This window comes from Ochotona princeps, chromosome 8 (assembly GCF_030435755.1).
Source record: "Ochotona princeps isolate mOchPri1 chromosome 8, mOchPri1.hap1, whole genome shotgun sequence".
Lineage (NCBI taxonomy): Eukaryota > Metazoa > Chordata > Mammalia > Lagomorpha > Ochotonidae > Ochotona > Ochotona princeps.
The window spans coordinates 28,371,460-28,387,621 of record NC_080839.1 but is presented as its reverse complement, the minus strand read 5'-3'; the positions used below and the strand labels follow the sequence as shown (position 1 = coordinate 28,387,621).

The window sequence follows — 16,162 nt, the reverse complement described above, 5'->3', positions numbered from 1 at the left end:
TGACTGCCCAAGTCAAAAACTTGTTGCTTGTATGCATTTAATCACAGTGTGGTACCCCAGAGTTAGGGCAATTGAAACTCAGGTAATTGCCTGTATACATCAAAGTTAATAGTGGCCTTGCAGAATGGCAGAATATGAAATGCAAGGGAATTTTTTTTGGATCAATATTTTCTTCTTAACAACTCCGAACACGACCTTTGCCACAACAGTGGTAAGCACCTGTTCAATAAGCTTGTCTGAGGTGTGCAGAGGCCTGCTTTGACACTCTGAGTAGAAAACTGTTAGGTGAAGCAAGAACATACAGTTCTGACTAAATCCCTTCTTCAGGACAGTTTCTAAGGGTCATGAACCACATGTCATTGTTGGCCTAGACTTTGAGAGAGAATTAGAGCTGGCCCAACTCAGGTTGAGGAGGCAGAAAACCTAAGGTATGTTTCATCAAGCAGAACCACACTTCTGTTTGTTTCTTTCTGGAAGAGTCCATGGCCTAGTATGGATCAGGCTGCCAAGCAGGTATTTAGCAAACGTTGTTAGATAAATAAGATGAGAAAGTATATAGCAACCTGTACTTTCTCACATTTGGTTTATGACCATGAAATATGTGCTTAGTACTAAAAAGTCTAGCTCATCTCAGAGACATGCTGGTTGAAATTGTGATGTGGCAAGCTCTAATTCTAAATCACTAGAAAATTGAATGTTCTCTACCTCTTATGCTTCCCCAAACCCCTGGAAATGTTACTGGATGGCATTTCTTGTCAGGTGTGTAGTATACTTCATCCGAAGGCATTCCCTTTGTATAAGAGCCTTGGGTAGGGCTCTTTTATAGTTACTGTTAGCAGTTCTCAAATAAAAGAATGTATGTTACCTTTCCAGAAATACATGCAGTTTTTGAGAAACCCCAAGCACATCACATTACTTCTCAAAAGACAATTGTTTCCCCTAGATACCTGGAAACCCAGGGTGGCTCAGTCACCTGAGGAATCGCCCTTCCAAGAAATTATTTGCATCCATGAGTTAGGTAATTAGTTTCCAAAACTTCTCAATCTGGCACATCAACATAAACACCTACTTTACTTTTCAGGCATAGTAGAAAGTCCAGAGGTAAGTGACACAGAGCTGCTATAACTTCTGCAGGAAGACACCATACATACAGGTTGCTTCGATATTCTTGCTTCTCCATCTTTGGCATGTAATTGAAACCTGATTATCCCCAGATGGTTTTTCCCAGATAATGAACTTTTCAGTTCAGGCAAAAAGAGTATGATTTTACAGAAGCCAGAGGCCCATGATGCTCAGGTGTATCTTTAAAAAGGAAATAAACTAACAACAACAAAATGTTGCTAATGGTTTCCATTCATGTTTTCTCAAGATTAAATTGGTCACAAGGGGTTCCTAACTGTAAGGATATTTGGGAAAGCAAATAAGTTTCATGGGGCATGTTACTTGTAGGTGTACTTCAAGCCCCAACTCCACCCCATAATGGTTCTACTGACCATGGAGTCAGCAGAATATCAAATATTGTTATCTTTTTTGGCTAATGATATGGCCTAGTGAGCTAAGGACAGGACTACTTCAAAAATACTTTGTTTAAAAACTTACTACATTTTTTAAAAAACACATCTTGGTGTTTCTATATGGATACTACAGTAAATCATGAAGACTTAAGTTCTTCAGTGCTGGATATAAATCTCATTACAAATCATGTCTTTTTAATGTTTTATATCCAAAAACCCTTAACACATTTGCTCATTTTCCCATCCATCAGCTATCCAACTCCTTTTTGTGTTTTTGTTTTGTTTTGTTCAGTAAACCCAGTGGTTTCAAATTGAATATATCCAGCGAATTTAGTATTAGTATTGTTATTTATTAGATTGAGGAATTTAGTTTGAATTAAAGTGGCATCGTTTATTCCACCAAATCCCACTTAACTCAGCCACCGTAAATGGTTCCAGCTCTTTTCCAAGATTGTTTGATGACAATAGTCAAATATTAGTCTGTTTGGTTATAATTCTGAACTCTTCTCATTTGGTTTCTGTGCATGGCTCCTGACTCCCACACATTTTCACAATTTCCTAATTTGTACAATAGATTATTCAACTAAAATTGGAAAATCTTGCTCTGTTTATAGAGAAAATATCTGCTGTGTTAATATACTTGTTTTGTTGTTTTTGATTATATAGGATTTAGAGTTAAGAGTGACTTAAAAGTATGATTATTTTGACGAAGTGGAAATTAAAGTAATAATGAGAGCTTTGTCCACTGATCACCCACTGTTATTTCAGTTATCTGTCAACAATGTGAAGGGTAGGATTTTAGACATATCAAACTGGTCAAATGAGTAATTTTTGAAGAATTACCATGTTTTATTACAGCCCTATTATTTAACTATGGAGACTTCTTGTTCTTATGTGGCATAACACTTTCTCCATGGAAAGTGTGCCACTTCCTGAAATACAAGTCATAAAAACAATAGACCTTTAGAAAAAAAATGGACTGAGAAAATAGGATCATTTCTGTCCCCACATCTTTCTCATGAAATTATTACTTGACTTATTATTAACTTGATTAGGATGTTCACATGAAATTCCTGAGCTGTTGTAAATTGTAAATTTTCTAAATCTTAATTTGTTGCTGACTGTTGGCGGTGGTTAATATTGTTGTGAGCCTTAAAAGCAAAGCAAACATTCGCTGAAATTTACTAGTCTACTATTTTCCGATGCTAGCAAATGAGAGTGGATTTAAAATAAAAATCACCTGTATTTTCTCTAAAGAAAGAAAAAGAAAAAGCCTCCTGTATCATTTCAAGTTTCTTTTTGTGTAGCAGTTGAATTTTTTCCCCCTATGTTGTGTCAAAGCTTACTAAAGCAGTACAACCTAAAGGAGACTTCTTGAATTTTAATTTTTTTGTCTCTTCTGTTGATTGGTTGAGAGCGTTCTGTTTGGTGGTCTCATGCAGTTTCTCTATAAACTATTTATGTAAATAGAAGGAAATCAGTATTACTTGAAAAGATGACTAAAACTTTGGTTTAACACTACAAAAGAGGGTACTGTCTAATCCCTCAAGTAGGAAATTGGTTTTTTTCATGATCCATTGCTTTCATTCTGTTTCCAGCTCCTGTTGCTGATGGAGAAAAGACCCACCTTTACTTTCATTTCGCCAGGTCTGCTTGCTTGCCTCCATTGAACGTGGCAGTAAAATTGTAGTTTAGATGAGCCAATTTACATAATAATAATGGTGAAGTGTGTGGCTGATAAGATCTTCAAATCTCAATTGACAACTTTGATTATACCATAGCAGGAGGTTAATTTATAAAGGAAACTCAAATGAAAAATTAGGAACTTGGAATACTCTATCATTGAGAATATGACTTATTTCTAGCTCTTTATATGCCACTGTGAATGCTAGCTGGAATGGAACGGTACATGCTCCCAAATTGGTGATTTTCTAAAGAGGCGGGTTTTCCTGCAAGATCCTTTGAATTTTGTCTTTGACAAATGGTAAATGAAAATATTGTTTTTATGAAGGGACATTGATTTTATTTGTTTGAAGTTCCTTTTCCAAAGGCCATTAAGATACTTTTCTTTTTTACCACAATTTAAGCTTATTTGCTCTGCCATGTAGTAGGGTTAGTTTTAAAGCAAACCAATATGAATTGGACTAAAACTATTTCATTCTCAATGTGTGTCTTCTAAGTTTTATTAATACTTGAAATTTTACACAAAACCACAGAAAAATTAAAGTTTTCCATTCTCTTAAAACTGAGAACAGCAAATTCAGTTCTAGTTATTAAAGGACAATCGTAAATGAGATATTTATTTCTTCTAGTGGAATAAAAAATCCTTCACAATGAAAACTATTTCCTGTTTCTCTTTGATTAGTTTCTGAGACCAATCTGAACATGAGCTAGTTTATTTGAAAATAATATGAGGCAATTATTAGATGCTTTGAAAAAATCATTTGGTGTGTTTAGTTTTAATACCTATCACATGTTAAGCATTGAAGACCTCACCATATGCCTAATGAAAGCTTCATTAGGAAGACATTAGTGGATTAATTCTGCTTGCTATATGGTTTATTTTATTTAGAATACACTAAGTTCATTACTTTGCAGGTATAATGTTTTCTAGTGTACCTCAACATAACCAGGAACAATTCTATAGGGGCGTGCAGATCTAGGAACATCTGTCAAGATAAACACACAGTTCTCTACGGTAATGATCTCAGCCACAGAGGAGAAAAAAGTGATTAAAAATAGTTTTTTCACAAGATGACAGTTTTTGAAAAAAACATTCATTAATGATATTTTATTTTTAATAATTTTTATTGTTTTTGATACAATTTAGTTGGTGGTAGGCTCTTCCCTCCCCCTAATCTGTTCTCCTCTCTAAAATCAGAATGTATGTCCGTTGTGAATTTTCCCAACTCCATTATGCTTCCACTGGAGTATCTCCCAGCCATGTAGGAGAATAACTTTTAATTGCAGGTTAATTCTTGTATTCTGGAGGCCTAATATAGGTACAGTGAGGATTAGGCCTTTGTTGTTTATGGGCCATACCAAGAACAGTTATATGTGGACACTGACAATTACAGATGGTTATAAACAATTTGTCTCTTATAGGAGGTTAATTAATGACTTACATTACAAGTTCTTGTTATATTAAGTATGAAGTAACATCGGTTAGCACAGTACGATTCCCATATGATATCTCTAGATTTGATATCATATTATATTATATTAGAGCAAACATGTGATATCTAACCTTTGGGGATTGGCTCATTTTCCTTAGCATTATGGTCTCTAGTGTGGCCCATTTGGCCAAAAAGTAATGCATTTCATTTTTTTTTAATCACCAAGTAGTATTCCATAGTGTAAATGAACCACTGTTTCTTTATCCAGTCCTCTGTTGATGGGCACTTAGGGTGCTTCCAAGTTCTTGCAATTGTTGATTGTGCTGCAATAAACATTGGGGTGCATGTTGCTTCGTCGTAAAACAAGTTTTTTGGATATATTTCTGGAAGTGGAATTGCTGCGTCGTATGGTAGGTGAATTTTTAATTGCCTAAGTCTTCTCCATACTGACTTCCATAGTGGCTGCACTTTCGCCAGCATTACTGGAACCTCTGGCACTGCTGAGGTCTGTTGCTGCTGCCAGTGGGGTCTCTGCCTGTCTCCCTTTAGTTCTAAAGATCCTTCCAACTCCCTCTGTCTCCTCTGGGTTGGCTCAGGCTCCCACCGGCTTTTCCCCTACCTGAATTCGTGACTCATCAAGTTTTGAGTTCTCTAGGGTGTGGGACGCTTTGTTGAGGGGCTTTTCCCTCTCTTTTTCCCAGGCTGTCCCTCCAAACTGTGTGGATCCTCTTGGTTCTGCGAGGTCCAGGGAACTTCGGAAACCTTTCCCTGCAATTCTATACTCTTTGCTTGCTCCTCTGCCCAGTTCTGTCCCTCTCTCTGCACTCTCCCCTACACCAACCCTCCGTGGTTGACCATCTTAACTCTCCCCATCCATTAATGATACTGCAGAATATCTGAGGTCTTATATTTTTAATGAAAGCATCAAAAAAAATTCCCTATCATTTAAAAATAGAGTATATCTACTCATTTTGAAATAAATATTTTAAGACACTTGAACTACCTGCAGTTATTATGAAATTGGAACTACTCAACGTTATTATTTTCCCTAATTTGTAAAGCTAATCTTTCCTCACTCATTCCAGCACAACTATATTAAATTTCTGCTATAGTGCTTTCCTTTATTTATTTAGATTTATTTTTCTTGGAAAGGCAGATTTATAGAGAGAAGGAGATAAAGACAAAAAGATCTTCTGTCCACTGGTTCGCTTCCCAAGTGGCTGCAATGGCCAGAGCTGAGCTGATCTGAAGCCAGGAGCCAGGAGCTTCTTCCTGCTCTCCCACATGGGTACAGGGTCCCAAGGCTTTATGCCAATCTCTACTGCTTTCCAAGGCCACAAGCAAGGGGCTCGATGGGACATGGAGTAGCCAGGACACAAACTGGCACCTGTATGGGATTATGGCACATGCAAGGCAAGGATTTAGCCACTGAGCCATCATGCTGGGCCCTTTTTGAATTTTCATAATGAAGTTGGTGCCAGTCAACAAAGTGTGCTATCAAACAGTTCACTCTCTGATTATCTTCAGTGACGAGCTCTGGGCCAGGCTGAAGTTGGGAGCCAGTAATTCCATTTGGATCTCATGCAGGAGGCAAGTGCACAGTTACTTGGACCATTGTTGGGTCCTTCTCCAGGAGCATGAGTGGGGAGATAAGCCCACGGCACCTGAGACTAGAGGCAGCTCTCAGGAGTGGGATGCTGCACTCATGGAAAAGAAAAAAAGCTTTTATAAAGGAATATCATGAGCATTGTCAAAGAAATTAAGTAATAATAATAAAATAAAAGAGAAGAGGAAGGTTCTAGTCTCCTGGCTTCAGCATGGGTTAGCCCTGGCTAATGTAGATCTTTGAGAAGTGAACCAATGAATGAAAGATCTATGTCTGAGTCTTTTTGTATTTCTGTTTTTTAAATAATTAAGTAAGCCAAAATATATAGACAAAAAAGCAGCATATTTGGAAGGGTTTAATCTATAAGGATCATTTTGAAAGAACCTTAATTTTGGACAATGATTCAAAAAGCCATGGACACTTCTCTAACTTATCTATAAAACTAAGAGGGAGACAAAGAGAGAAAAGAAGAAGAATGGGTGAGAAGGTAGAGCGAGGGAGGGGGAGTGAGGGAGGGGAGGGAGGGAGAAGGAGAGAGCAGAGGAAGGTGGAAGGGGATGAAGGGAAATAAAAAGGTAAAATATCACGTTCCTAGAATTGCACTTGTAAACTAGAATAAATCTGTTTTCTTTGTAAAACATCACATTAACGAGAAATTTTCAGATGGTACCAAAAAAAAATATTCACATGAGGAGTCTTCACAAAGTTTATAGAAATGAATATTATGTAAAAACCTATACGTATTTCCAAATGTTCTTGTACAAAACATAAACTTCCTTTTTAAATTCTATCTTTATATGAAATTTTTACTTTAAAAAAATCTAAGAGACGGAATGAATGAATGAACAAAAGAAAATAAGGAAAAAGAAATAATAAGAGAATTCCTTTAACTGGTTCACTCTCCAAATTCCCACCATGACTGGTGCTGGACTGTGGCTAGAGCCGGCATGGTCATAGGTAGGGAGCTTAGCAAGAAGGATTTCCATGTGTCAGAGGTGATAAAACCTGTGTTGAGAGAAATAATTAGGCAAGTAGGCAAACCTGTCTATGAAGTTTAGAATATGCCTAAAATAAAAAACCACATAACATGTCATTATTTTAGGTCCTTAGCAACTAGCTAAAGTATGTATTATGCATATATAGTAACATATTTATTTGATTCTTAGTATTTAAAAAAACTGCTGCAGTTCAACTATAAACAAGTACTGCAGTCTATTCACAGATGAGGACTTTAACCCAAAGTCGCATGAATAATACCAGTAGGACATGGATTTAGGTGCATAGTCTTGTACTCCAGATACCTGTAATCCCCTGACATTGAGAACACAAGCACATTTAAAAAGCACATTAGAAGAGTAGAAACCCACGGAAGAGTGTATCAGCAACACAAGTTGTTTGAACATGTGGAAACAGGGGCTAGCACAATAGCCTAATGGCTAAATCCTCACCTTGTATGCACTGGGATCCCTTATGGGTGCTTGTTTGTATCCTGGCTACTCCATGTTCCATCCAGCTTCCTGTTTGTACCCTGGGAAAGCAAGTAGAGGTTGGCCCAAAGCCTTCAGACCCTGTACCCATGTGGGAGACCCGAAAGAAGCTCCAGGCTCCTGGCTTCAGATCGGCTCAGCTCCAGCCATTGCAGCCACTTGGGGAGTGAACCAGCTGACGGAAGATCTTTCTGTCTTTCTTGCTCTCTGTAAATCTGCCTTCCCAAGAAAAATAAATAATACTTTAAAAAAGAAGCTATAGAAACAATATAAGGTGACTATAATTGATTGGTTGATGACCAACCAGCACTCAAAATATTTAAAGATGAAACTGTAATAAAATATCTATAACATGGCTTAGTGCTTAGGCATCACGTTTGATGAGGACATTGTCAGTGAAATATTTATTAAATAGGATGAAAAAAAAAAGTTAGCATCATGAAATACTTCAGTTCTAACCACAACCTTGACATTGATTTTAATGAATCTTTTTTTTTTGTACAATAAATTTCACATCTAAGTTTCAATTTAATTTGAATAAACAAATAGAGTACTATGTTGGCTTACACAGCATCCTCACCTGTTCATCTGAGTTGTTACAGAAAGATGGAGGCTCTGGATAATGGCTGACTGAATTCACCAGACATTAGCTAGGACTGGGTTATGAGTGGTAGAAAATGAATGTTTACTTTTAGATAAGGCTTCATAAATAACGTTACTTTTCTGTAACACATATTTATTATCTGAATAATAAAGGATTGCATTGATTCTCCAGGAATATTTGTTAGACTTGATACTTATTTGCTGGTTTATATTTGGCCTCACTGTGCACTCTTCTGGTCACCTGTTCTTATAGAATACTTTCAAGGACCTGCACAAACCCAGAGAGGCAGCAAGATTAGGGTTCCTCTTTGCAATTATCTCTTTTCTAAAAGATCTGTCTGATTTGCTTTACCTCTTTATTCTCTGTGTAGCCCCAACTCAGAAAGGAAAGTAGATGGGTGTATGAGGATCTGTATATCTTTTCTTTGTGCTGATTCCTATAGAAATGCAAAATGCAAGATGGACACTCTCCTCATTTTTAATTTTTAAAAGATTAGTGCTGCCTGTGAGGTTTAATATACTTCCCCTCTGCTGCTTTTAGTGTCTGCTTTTCTATTTTAAAAACCTAATACCAGGCTATGAGGATTTCTAATTAAGCTTAAGAAAAACATGAAAAGGTTGAAAGTGTATTCCTGACTACCATCCCATTTCTTGAAACAGAAGGGCTGATTTTTAGAATATGAAACATAATTTGAAATAGCACATCTTTCTTCCATTTCTCTTCCTCTCACTTCCTTCACTTCCTCTTCTGTTTATTTCTTTGTTTTCGTCAGTTTTCAACTGAACCTAAAAGACCCAACTGTTGGTTCTTTCTCCTAGGTCTCAGTACTCAGGGTTAGAGGCATGTGAAGACTAACATTCCACTAAGAGTTCCTACAGGTGCAATCATAATGAATGTACTTCATAATGAATGAAGCCCAATTTCCGCTATAGAAATAAACATGTACTAACAAGGAGATAAAGACGTTTTAGCCTAGCCTCTTCATTGTTTTAGGAATCTGAAAAATGTATAGCAAAAAATGTTTTTCTGAAGCAAATATGATAGTGTTTCAGTGGGCTCTTCAGCTCTAGGAATTAGTTGACTAAGAACTGTTGGAGCTAAATAGTAGTACCCACCTGACGTTGTTCTTTTAGGGATAACGGGAATTAACAAACAAATTTCTAAGAGTATGGACATGGTCAAATGTGTGTTAACTATTATTATTCATTGTGAAGGCCTCTTAGATTCATTTAATCTGTTCAAGTAGAAGTGTGTCTACAAATGATTTTGGCTAATCCAGATATCTTGCGTATCAAGAATTTCAAGAGAACACACTCGTAAATTCCTTTACATTAATTGACAACCCGATAGTTTCACCTGTCTGCAGCATATATTCTTTTTTTTAATTTATTTTATTATTTATTATTTTTACTTCATTAATTACATTGTATTATGTGACACAGTTACATAGGTACTTGGGTTCTCCCCACCCCTCCCCAAACCCTCCCACCATGGTGGATTCCGCCACCTTGTTGCATAACCACAGCTCAAGTTCAGTTGAGATTCCCCCATTGCAAGCATATACCAAACATAGAGTCCAGCATCTTATTGTCCAGTCAAGTTCAACGGCTTCTTAGGTATACCCTCTCTGGTCTGAAGACAGAGCCAGCAGAGTATCATCCCAGTCAATTGAAAGCTCCAACATACCATCAGCAAAAATTTACATCATTATGGAATTAATTGACATAGTAATGAGTAACCAATATGTTAAAAGTATATGCGAGTTCCCAGCCACCATATTCTAACTAATATGAAAAGTTTCATCATGATGGAGAAAGATAATACATCAAGACTTCTAGAAACTACCTCCAAGTTTAATAAATCTGAGACGTTGACACAGAAATCCTGATGAATGCACTTATTCTAATGAATGTGGTAGAATTCAATGCTAACACACATAGTTGTCACATTGCCTGCGCTGAAACATTTAAGAATAAATTATTAGTAATCAAACATCATGTTTCTTCCAATCAATGCTTTAATTATCTAAAAACAGTTTATTCGATACTGCCTCAGTTTCCTTAGATTATATGATTCCAAGCCAACAAGATACTAATTAAAGAGTAAGCAGAATTTTATTTTTTCTTCATCCAGATTAGGCATGAGGATTGACCACAAGACTTTTTTTTCACTATGTGAAAAGAGAATTTACTCTCTCTTCCACAAAATTGCAACCATTTATAACAAGTATTGCAGGATCAGTATCATGCCATCCACACTGGAACCTTCTAAAGTATTGTCAAGGTGCCCTAGGCATCTGCCTGAAAGACTGTAACTACAATTTCTTCTCCTGAAGTAGCCATAAATATTTTCTTTTCAGCTCTTGAGACTGCAGTAAAACTGAGATTTCTGGCCTATCCTTTCTCTAACCCCACTTTTATCTCTCAAGGCCCCCAGACAACATGAGGCAGGCGGGGAAGCCTGTTCTTCATTGAATTCACTTAAGAAAGATGTTCAGACTCTTCCACATTTACTCTGATCCTGTGGCTTCACTTTATACAAATCATTCTCCCAACTCCCATCCCTTCCTTCCCAAGCAATTAGGAGATAGCAGAAATGGTTGTTTCTACTCATTTATTGTTCACAAATTCACTAAAGGATATTTCTAACACCAAAATTAATACTTATGGCAGTTTGCCAGTCATTAATAAATATTTAGAGAGTGATAAAAAATTTTAGTCCCTGACACACGTGCCTGTATGAGACTGAATGAGGCAACTCTCTTTGTTTGGCTCTTACTGTAAACCTGTACTTTGCTTGTTATCTATTTACTGCCACATTTTTCTTGTTTTTATGCTTTTTATTGATGATTTTTTGCTGCTTACAATGACTGCTAAGCCTCCTGTACTTATGTTCTTAAGCACAAGAACCCTGAAATGCATGCAGTAAATACATATTTTAAATAGGCTATATTCATGAATGAGAGTGTTGCTATCCATGAATTCAATGTTAAAAAATTAGCAATATATATTAAATAATGCATAAACAGAAATGCCTGTGAAACAAGGTTACATATGGGTCAGTTGTTCAAAATGTTTTGATCAAAAGCTCTTGGAAACGTAATTCTGCATTTCCTCTTAAGGAGTGATAGTTCATTATTCGTACTTGTGAATTCAGTGTTGATGGTGAGTTTTTAAACCATCATTACTGTAAATGAGAAGTTTATACTGAGAGACAAAGTTACGTTTCACATATACCGGGCACTAGAGGGAGTACGAAGGAAGACAATTCCTGTCCCTTTTAGGAATCTACAATCTAGTTAAAGGGGAAAGGACAAATTAGCAACATAAATGAGGTTATTGTAGAAGAATGAAACACCCTCCATTTCTTCTAGGTGAAAGGAGGCTGACTGCACTGTACGTGCTAATCAGCTCAAATACATAGATTACATAGATGAGAAGAGAGATGGAATTAATACTTTAATTGTAAGGAACATTTGATCTTTTAAAAAGTACTCTAACATTAAATATTACATTATATCCTTTATGCCCTGTGGCATAGTTAGGAAAAATAGGAACATGACTATTTTATAAAGGAAGCCACAGAGCCTCAGGGAGAAGCTGAATAACTGATGTGATATGGCCAGTAATTGGTGACACAGAGAGTAGAGCAGAGGTTTGCTAACTTGTAATCCAGTGCTCTTCCCTGCTGACATAGGAGAAGTCACATTCAGAATGCAGAGATGTCGTCTTGAGGACATAATGTAAGGATGACTTTCATTTTCCTTTTGAAGCTCAATTGGATGCTTTAAAAATGAGTACTGACATTCCTACCAGTGAATTAAAAATATAATTTCACACACAAGCACACACATACAGCCAAAAGTAAGAAAATAGCCAGGGACAATGGCAGAAGCAGACCACATGTAAAGTGTAAAACACTGAATCTGGATTCTGTCTTTCGAGCGGCTGAAGGAGGTTAGGAGACAATATCATATTCAAGCCAATTAAACACCTCTAGCAAGACTACACCATTTCAGTTAAAGTAATAAAGCTGACTATTCATAGTCATAGATTCATCTAACAATGGATGCAAAGTATTTCTAAAAAAATTACACCTATACTGCACATGTGCAGACTATTTTTGTCATTACTGCTTAAATGATATAGCAGCCATTTGCATAGAATTGTCATAGTATTATTTATTGTAAATAATCTAGAGTTGATTTAAAATATAGAGAAGACTGTATTGAGGTTGTTTGCAAATCGTGTACCATTTTATAGATGGGAATTGAGCATCTGTGGAGTTTAGGATTTGAGGAAAATCTGGAATCAATCCACAGGAGATCCAAAGAGACACGGTACCATCCTATTAAAGAATTGCAGCTTTATTAAAATCAAACTCTGACAGGAATCAAATGTTGGATGACTACTACCCACCTGATATGGGGCCTTGGCTGTTTACATAGCAGGCATCAGCATATTTTCCAGCCTTAATGATTGCTTGAGTAAACTGATGATTTCAGTCAAACCCTCCCAGTATTACTGCTTTTCTGCAAAGGACTTTGCAATTTGTTGGTTGATCACATAGAAGGTGAGAAGCTGGTGAGACCTGTGTATTCAGAATTGTTTGCTTTTGCATAAAGACTTAAAAATTTGCAGCCGCTGGACAGGCCATCGTTTTTATTGTGTTTCTGGAAGGGGGGGAGGGGAGTGGTTCAGTCATTGTCCTGAAAGATAACTTCTAGCCTGCGGCGGCGACTGTTACCCTGGTTCCCAAGCCCACTTGCATTGTTGGTCTACCCTTCCAGTGTGTGTTGGCTTTGCTGCTCTTTTTCTGGAGCACACGGGCTCCTGCTCAGTGTGCAAGTGTTACCAACCTTGGATGGATGCCCGGTTTTCCTTGGGGTCTTAGATCTAGGAATACTGTTTCCTAGTGGGTTTTCTTTCTTTCTTTTTTCTTTCTTTTTTTTTTTTTCATCATGAGACAGAAAGATCACGCAAGCTGAACTTCATCCTTTCACGCATCCCTTTCCACTCCTGAGTTTTTGTCCCTGAAACTTCCACTGCCCTACATAAGTGTGAAGGGTTCTCTGTCAGGAGACACATCTGTCACGAACAGGTCCATCAGAACTGATGCTTGAGTAGATGATGTCAGGCCATATTTAGTAGTTTGGGTTTGAACTCCTGGTGGAACAAGTTTGGTCCAATAAAAAGAGCTGAAATCTTCCTCCTCTGGGGAGCTCTCAAGACACTGGTTACAGCTAAACCATGGGGGTAGAGGCACGGTGCTGTGCGCCCTGGTAATTCAGATTGAGGGATCACCTGGCTGAGGAAACAGAGTTGCTGTTTTAGGTGTTGCGGGCATCGCAGTCCACGTGTCCCTTTGATGTGTGGAGAATGCGAGGGAGCGGCAGAGCAGGGCGGTTTTTTGTGGGAAGCTGGACCAGCCTCCCTCGTTACATAGGCTCGTCCTCTGCATTGCATCCGAGCCTCGGTGATTTGCTGTTTGGAGACTGCAGATTTGCATAGAGCCCCTTGCTTCGCCAGCGTGTGTGGTTTTTCTTTTTTCTTCTCCTTTTTTCTTTTTCTTCTCCTTTTTCTTCCCCCCTTCCTTTCCTCTGCTTCTCCCACGCGCTCTCGGCTGCTTCCTCTTTTTCTCAGCCCTCTGTCCCTGTTCGATCCCTGCTTCCTGGCTAAGAGCGCACTCTTCTTTCTGAACCCCTCGCCGGGCGTCAGTGTCAGGAGGCGGCGGACGCGGAGATTGCCTCGGGAGCAGGCGATGCGCGCCGCTGCTCCGCGCGCTGCCCGGAGGAGGCTGGCACGAGCTGGCGAGCCGGCCAGGGCTGCATGGAGGGAAGGGGTACCTCGCTTCCATGGGGTCTGCTTCTCCCTTGAAAGGAGGTTGGGCCGGCGAAGTGGCCTCCCCAGTCCCGGCGAACAATGCTAAACGGATATATCTAGTGTCTTCGTACCGGATGGCTGTCATGTAGAAGTGAGGACCCTCCAGAAGGAGCTTTAAACAATCTGCGGGCTCCCCACCCCCGGCACACACTCGCGCCCGCAACTCTTGGGGAGTAGCTCTCGGAGAGCCTGGAGCCTTGGAAGTCCGGGCGCAGCCCCCCGCACCGCGCCTGCTGCTGTTCCCTGGAGCTACCTCTACTGACGAGCCTCCCGCCAGCTGCGTTCGCCTCGGCTATGTTTCGGATTGTTTGGGGCGCACGGCACGGCGGACTCCCGGACCCTGAGAAGACTGTCCGAAGGCGGGAGAGGATGGGTGCCTTGGCGCGGTGAGGCGGCCGGCCCCGCAGCCCAGCCTGTGCCGCCCGCTCCCGCGCACCCTTTCCTCTCCCCGCGCCCCAAACTTTGCCTCCCGCTGCGGCTGCCCCTCTGCGGGCGCCCCGCTATGGACCGGAGGATGCTCCGGTGCGGTGCCGAGCTTGGCTCGCCCGGAGGCAGCGGCGGCGGTGGCGGCGCAGGGGGGCGCCTGGCCCTGCTTTGGATAGTTCCGCTCACCCTCAGCGGCCTCCTAGGAGTGGCATGGGGAGCGTCCAGTTTGGGAGCGCACCACATCCACCATTTCCATGGCAGCAGCAAGCATCATTCAGTGCCTATTGCAATCTACAGGTCACCGGCATCCTTGCGAGGTGGACACGGTGGGTCTGCGATGCCAAGTTCTCTCGGGTTAGCCCTTCGTGTCGCCCCTTTCAACCCTGCCCTCGCTTCAGGGCCCCTACGGCTCGGAGGAACTGGGAACTCAGGGAAAGGGAGACGCATTTGGGTGTGTTTGTGGGATCCACTTATCTCTTTGAAGACAATAGAAGCGGATGGGGGAAGGTGTCGCGGGCGCTGGTGGCGAGGGCGGGAGGGGCGTTCCCCTTCAAGGTGCGGGGACACAGACATGGGCACCTGTGAAAAATACTAGCTGGGGGAAAAATACTAGCCGGGGAAGAGGGTCGTCGCTCACCGGAAGGTCACGGGTGGCCCGGTGGAGCTCCGTGCTCAGTCCGGGGGACTTGAGTACTGGAGAGGAGGGCTCTGCAGAACCTTTTGTCTGCTGTGCGCGGTGCCCCACCTCCTGCCCAGCTTCCCGAGTCGGGGAGGGAGAGGCTCCTGCCCGCACATTCCTCCAAAGTGTGCCCAGACTGCAGAGGCAGAGAAGTGGTCCTGGGACTCGCTCAACAGGAGGCTGGTCCCTTCTGCCCACGCCTCCTCCCTTCATTGGAGAAGGCAGCGGCAGGATAACCTAGGCACCCTCTCCAGGGCTGGCCTGACCCTACCTGAGGCCCCCAAGGGACCAATGGATAACATTCCTCTTCCATGGACTTCAAACACATGTGCTCTTCTCTTTTCTTGAGGATGTGGCTCAATTTTATTCTAAATTGAACAGAGTGAGGTTTGGCTACACCAACCAGTCTCCCTGGGTTTTATGTCTAAAGGCTGAGGAGGAGGGAGGTCAGGCTTCCTACCAGGCAGGGAAGGTTTTGTTTGAGTCAGTATTTCCTGTACTAAGCCAGGGGGTCTACCTGGAGGAGAAGTTAGAGTGGAGAGAAGCTGTTCTCCCCTCCAAGACCATTGTAAAGAGTGATGTGTAGGGACAAGCATTGGTTTGCAGGGTTCTTGCCTGCAGAGAATACCAACCGTGTGATGAATGCCATTTCAGATGAATACCAGTTACAGATGCCCTGAGTGGCATGCATGGATGGATAGATAGATAGATAGACAGACAGGGCACCAAAGGTATGGCATCGTTTTCAGAGCCTTTCCTCCACTCTTAAGGATTCTTTACCCTGAGGACAATGCGTACTGAAGGTTGTGAGCACACATTTTCACTTGTTCTCCTAGGGTCGGTTCACC

General features: G+C 40.6%; 1 protein-coding gene across 8 annotated transcripts in view; it reads left to right on the top strand.

Annotated features, from left to right (window-relative positions):
- Window positions 1-16,162, top strand: part of NRXN1 (neurexin 1) — a 1,084,317-nt gene that overhangs the window by 649,965 nt on the left and 418,190 nt on the right. For 3 of the 8 annotated variants that reach the window (XM_036497757.2, XM_036497753.2, XM_036497750.2), the window contains exon 1: window positions 13,889-14,961. The exons of 4 other annotated variants lie outside the window; for them this stretch is intronic. In XM_036497757.2, coding sequence (XP_036353650.1) covers window positions 14,712-14,961 — 250 coding nt within the window. In that variant the 5' untranslated portion in view covers window positions 13,889-14,711. Of the gene's footprint in view, window positions 1-13,882; window positions 14,962-16,162 lie in introns of those variants that run through there. One more of the 8 variants, XM_004580157.4, reaches the window with a different exon arrangement.